The 6,317-nt window shown below is 33.0% G+C and overlaps 1 protein-coding gene across 1 annotated transcript; it reads right to left on the bottom strand.

The window, feature by feature from the left end:
• Positions 1-1,094: 1,094 nt before the first annotated feature.
• On the bottom strand, positions 1,095-5,299 carry LOC141701297 (26S proteasome regulatory subunit 8 homolog A). The gene is made up of 9 exons (XM_074504981.1): positions 4,962-5,299; positions 4,057-4,154; positions 3,625-3,849; positions 3,424-3,486; positions 3,161-3,324; positions 2,555-2,711; positions 2,364-2,462; positions 1,641-1,751; positions 1,095-1,458 (listed from the first exon to the last, which is right to left on the bottom strand). The coding sequence occupies exons 1-9, from the start codon at positions 5,152-5,154 to the stop codon at positions 1,318-1,320; spliced, it is 1,251 nt and encodes a 416-aa protein (XP_074361082.1). The 5' UTR covers positions 5,155-5,299; the 3' UTR covers positions 1,095-1,317.
• Between the last annotated feature and the right edge of the window lie 1,018 nt (positions 5,300-6,317).

The following is a 6,317-nucleotide window of genomic DNA, read 5'->3' as shown; positions in this document are numbered from 1 at the left end:
CTAATTGATACGTTCACGAGCTAAAAAGCATCAAGTAAAGACAAGTAAACTTAGACAAATTCAATACTCTTATTCCTTTGCAATAAAGACAAATTGGTGATTTAATTGATACAATTCGACCCTACTGCTATTATAATTGCGGGTTAGCGGGTCAATTGGTGACTTGGGAGTTTGAACTAATTGGGGGTGGTGACTTAGGAGTTTGAATCTTGTTAGGTCGTTTGGTACGTTGTTTCAGGTTGTAATTACGAATCAGGTTAAGGTGGTGGTATGAAATTGAAATATCATACTTGATACTCCCTCTCTCCCTCCCAAATGTTTATATTTGGGTGGGGCGCGAAGTTTAAGAAAAATGATAAAGTAGTGGAGAAAAGTTGAAAAAATGAGCAAAGTAGTGAGATCGATTAATATTATATGTATAAAGTGGGTATAGTGGAGGAAAGTAGTGAATGTAGTTAATTTAAAAATTATAAAAACTTCTGGCAAAAAAAAAAATTATAAAAACTTTACTATTTTTGGAAAATTTTGAAATGTAAATAATTGGAAGGGACATCCCAAAAAGGAAAGTGTACAAATGGGAGGGACAGAGGGAGTAGCATGTATTAAATTCAAATTAAAACCTTTGAATTTATTTTTTTCTGAACCAAACACCAGATCTGGGATTGGAAGTATCGAAACTCATACCTGAAATTGATTTCAGAGTTTGGTTTACCAAACATAATAAATTCTATCGACTCTAATTATTGGGTATGAAGATATTTATTTATTTTTCTTCCTGAAATTTATGTATTTGAGTTTTATCTAAGTCAACTTTGTTACAAATGAATGGAAGCACAAGTTCGCGTCCAAATTGATACGTTCACGAGCTAAAAACCATCAATTAAAGACAAGCAAACATGGACATTCAATACTTATTCCTTTGCTGTTTATCTTTAACTTTTAGGAACCTGCAAAGTCCCTCTTTCCGTCATTATGTACCTTTGGAGCTCCAATTGGAAGATATGTTTATACTGGTAATACTTGATTTGTCCGAACCAGTAGGGCAATCGACAAGGCATAGAATCAGTAAGAAGTATTTACTTGTGAAATGAGGAAGCAGGAAATAAATGTCATGATCATTAAAAACAAACACTAAGATGAATAAAGTGGCCGAAAACATAATCTAGGACTTGCTTTGGTTATACAGTCGTCAAGAGTTTAAAATCCATCATGACGCATAAATACATAACAGAAAAAGTATTACTGGTGACATACATAAACCAAATACACGTAACAGATCTCGGGCTTTCAGTAACCTCAGCATCGCTATAAAAATGCTTATTTCCACAGCTTCCGCAGAGACATGTTTTTCTCAGTGTCCTTCTTCATTACCTTAGCCACAGCCATCTCGAAATCTTCCTGAGTCACATGAACCCTCCTCTCCCTCAAAGCAAACATTCCTGCTTCCGTGCACACAGCCTGGAGATGAATGAATAGAAATTTATATCCAATTAAATAAGCAAATATAAGCAGTACATTGAGCTACCTAGTTAGCATTTTATGTAAATACACGTGTATCTGAGAAAAAAAAAATCTACAAAATCAACAAGCATATTGTATTTTGCTAGATCAGTATGTGCATATGCAAAAAAAAAACATACCTTCAGCTCTGCACCTGAGGCACCGCCCATCTTTTCTGCTATCTTCTTCAAGTCAATTCCCCGCATCAAATTCATTTTTCTAGAATGAATTTTCAAAATATCCCATCGAGACTGTATAAAACAAGAACAAATTAAGAACAAGATCTTTAAAAATATTAAATTTAATATACCGAATTACTCGGCAATCAATTTCTAATGGTCCAAGTTATTAAATCTAATGGTCCGTGACTGTATAACATTCTTTTGAACAAGGTGTTGTAATCTACTTGTCCTACATGAATATACACAAAAAGCATCGCAAAGTCAGGGATAAGGATATCCACTAACTTTAACTAATTCAGATTATCTTTGTGCGAGTACATATAAATTTGTAAACAAAAATTCTTTCAACAAGTGATAATACTGTACAGAATGCAGTAACCAGCAATGTTAACGTTGCATCTTAGGGTTTAGGGTTTATACTTATCGGCCTGGAAGTGAAGCTACTCTATAATACTTTTTTTTATAAATGGGATGTCAACACTACCCTACACAACTTAATATTGTCTTTCGAGCAAGTATATATATATCTGTGAAAGAGTATTGTTCAATCAAGTGATGACACGGTGCTGAATGTGGTACCTAAGAATTTAATCATTAATGTTTTGGGAACGCTAATGTTAAATTTTAACATCTTTTAAGGGCGGGAGCTGTATGAAAGACTCAGGTAACAGAACTACTTACGTCTTCATTGGGATTTGGGAACTCAATTTTCCTGTCAATACGTCCAGGTCTCAAAAGGGCTTGATCCAGAATATCAATACGATTTGTGGCCATCAAAACCTGCAAAGGTACCACATTAGTTGTTTCAACAGAAAAACAATAAAATTGAAAGAACTTACTATTATTCCCTTAGTTATTGCAACAGAAATTACCTTGATCTTGTTCGATGCTTCAAAGCCATCCAATTGGTTAAGAAGCTCAAGCATTGTCCGCTGCACCTCACTATCACCGTTGCCACTACCAGATTCCATTCGAGCAGATCCAATACTGTCAATTTCGTCCATAAATATAATAGATGGAGCATGTTCCCTGAAAGAAAATTTCAGTAAGTAACCAGAAGTTGGATTGATACTAACGAAATATTTGTTCACACAAATGTCACAAAATTTGATTATACTATTTAGAGTTTCTTTTTTGTTTTCGGGTCAAATTGTTTATTACAGCAGGATCTATTTATCAATCAAAAACAGGTTGCATTTCTTGTTCAAGATCTGTACTAAATTCCTCTGCAAGATGTACTTCTGGTGATGGAAATCACAGAACAATGCAACTAAACATATGTTCAAAGTGTATACATACTAGTATAATAATATTATATACTGGACTTTGAACCTGGAACAATTTAGGCGTACTTTGTCACATGGCATATTAAGGCTCCGGTTCAGGTACAGGAGAGTTTAAATATATGTAACATCCAGAAAAGGTTTTTAAGTAAAAAAGGGTGACGCATTCGCAAAATTAAAGAGTGTCAAACTGACCTTGCCATAACGAAAAGTTCTCTAACCATTCGTGATCCTTCCCCAATGTATTTCTGGACCAATTCAGAACCAGAAACCCTAATAAAGGTACAATCAGTATGATGTGCAACTGCCCTAGCCAGCAAGGTCTTTCCAGTTCCAGGTGGTCCATAAAGTAGGACTCCCTACAAAATATAACAGAAAAAACATAAGTCATTAACTGAAATAGAAGAACATCCGAGAATTTTCTCATACAAGATAAACATATCAACTTGCTAGTGTACCTTAGGCTGAGCAATCCCAAGACTCTCGAATAATTCAGGATGTTTTATTGGAAGTTCAATGACCTGAAAATAAAACAAAATAACTTATCGCATGGATTACTAAATAAACATTTAATCAAAAACTTATGCATTCAGGACCAACGATATACTTCATATGCAACTACATTTAAATCCTAACAGGCAACAGGTGTAGGAGCATACCTCTTTGATCTCTTTGATCTGCTGGTCAAGACCACCAATCATGTCATATGTAGAATCAGGAACTTTTTCAACTTTCATGAGATTCACCAAGGGATCTACTTTGCTAGGCAAAACCAAGTGGAGAACGTAACTGTCATTGCGGAGAGCAACCCTTGTAGACGGAGTTATCTTTGTAATATCGATGCTCTTGTCAATATCAACGACATATTTTCCCTCTGGATGGACCTGGAGATAAAAAAGAGTATAAGAGCAAGACGTACACCAACATTAGTTAAATGGTTGATAGCATTGTAGATAGGAGAAATAAACATGTAGGGTGAGCTGACATTTACAAACTTTGACATGGAAATAACATGCGAAAGAGAGAAAAATGGTATGTTAAGGTATTAATATCAAATCAAATTCAACCAGAATAGTTCCAAAACCACTTACTTTGACCAGGACTTTCGATTTCCCCATCACTTTAACAACTTCACCAACATATGATCCTGGTTCCTGAAGAAGCTGCAGCTCTTCCTTGAGCATTCTCACTGTACAAATTAATAACAAGCACTTATCAGTATAAAAAACCATGCTTAATAGTTAATAAAAGGCGAAATGACTTGCCATGTAAAGTAACAATGAAAGTCATGTGCCTTTTTTATCCTAATGCAAAACACATTACATGCATGAGTAACATCATCATCTCTACTCATGAAATACAACTATCCATGTAATAACATCATCATCTCCATACAACTCTCTACAGTTAACTCAACTCTCTGTAATTAACTCAAATCGTTATCTATTTCTTCATCTTTCTTTAATAAAAAACACAAACCCGCTACTCAAAAGTCCTACTAGCTAATTTCCATGTTACATTACTCAGGTATAACAAACATCATCAATTTCCAAAGATCCAGTCATCTAGCACGGTATTACTTCCAACCCGACACCCCAACAACTCTTTCATTCACCACTAATTTTAAACAATGCCATTTTAAAATATTACTCAGCACTCAAAAGACCCAAACTTTATTCTTTTACTCACACTCCCGAATACACAAATCAATTACCAATAATAAATCAAGCAATAATACCTCTAAATCAACCAATTTAATCCTAAAACACATCAAATCATTCAATTCAAAACGCTATTGCATAAACAAACATTATAACACGTCCAATTAAACCCAAAAATAAAAAAGGCAACAATCTTTACAATCAAAATTCAATATTATCAAAACCACACAAACAAACACCACTATAACAACTCAACTCAAACCCTAATTCAAAAAACCCCCAATTTTCACAATTAGGGTTACAAAAAACAAACTTCAACCTAAAAAAGCTCGTACCTTTAGAATTCAAATCATTCCTTTGAGCTTCAAGACGATTAAGATTATGCGACTTATGACGAACATGAAGCTGAAGATCATGAATGTGTTGTTGATAATACTGTTTCAATCCTTCGCCTTGTTTCGCCTTCGCTGAACAATTCTCCTCTTTCGCCAACTCGATTCGTTGATTCTCGATCTCTACGCTCGCCATTAGGGTTTGATTTGAGAGATTTGGGGGTGTTGAAGAAGATGAATATATAGATACAGCAGAGAGGTGTGTGTGTGTATAGGTGGCTTGGAGAATAAGTTGGATTTGAGATGGGGGCTTTTTAATAGAGGAGTGTGGGGAGAGATTTTTGGATTCGAGATCAATTAGGACTCGGATTTTTTATTTTACTAAAACAATGCGGATGAATATATAAATTTGTAGTTTAGAAATCTATTTATATTTGGATTATGATAAGTTTTTACTTTATACGTATTCACGAAATTTAGATGAGTATAAGGAGTGTTTTAATATTAATTCATGAAAGGTGTTATTGTAATTGCATAAATTATTTAAAAATTTACAACTATATCATTAAAAAAATATCACTCAAGTAAATTCTCTAAGTACGCATTTTTTTATTACCTAAGTTGTAAAAATTATAATTATCTTTTCCATGGTTAAATTTACAATATTATACACTGCATCTAACAAATTATGTTTCTAGTTTTTATAATTCTATTTTTTTTCCAAGACTCTACTCATATTTATACTGAATAGCTATTATTTAAATTATATGTATTAAAAGTTTATGAGAAATTATTAAATATTATTTTTTAAAAATTTTGTTCGTAATTTTATTAGTTTTTAAAAATATTTAAAAAACTGTGTAAACAAAATCAATCGAATTTGTATCAATTTGCATCAAATATTTTGATTGTATTTAAGGTTATCTCTTCTTCTATAAATAATATGTGAACATGATAATAAAATTTCTAAATTTTTTTATTCTCTAGGGAATCGAACCTAGATCTTACAATTGTTTGCGCTACTTAAAACATATGTGTTGTTAAATCATACACATATTAAGTATGCTTGCGTATCTTTGTTGTGCAAGACATGCCAGTATCATAACAAGACTAAGTCAAATTGACAACTCTAAGTAAGTTGTATTGCAATCTTAGTTTGCATTTTGTATTGTAACATTTAAATTATGTAAAAATGTCAAAGAGCAGACTAGAGTCTTTTTTTGTAAACAGTATCAAGACTAAGAATTATATCTGAAAAAAAATCAAGAAGATCATGCCTCATAAGAATTATGAAGAAGTTTGGAATTGAATAAATCTGTTTTGAGAAAAATGTTCTAAGTCAAGATCTCCACAAGTCAC

This window comes from Apium graveolens, unplaced genomic scaffold (genome assembly GCF_009905375.1).
Source record: "Apium graveolens cultivar Ventura unplaced genomic scaffold, ASM990537v1 ctg3686, whole genome shotgun sequence".
Classification (NCBI taxonomy): Eukaryota; Viridiplantae; Streptophyta; class Magnoliopsida; order Apiales; family Apiaceae; genus Apium; species Apium graveolens.
This window is presented reverse-complemented; position numbering and strand designations above follow the sequence as displayed.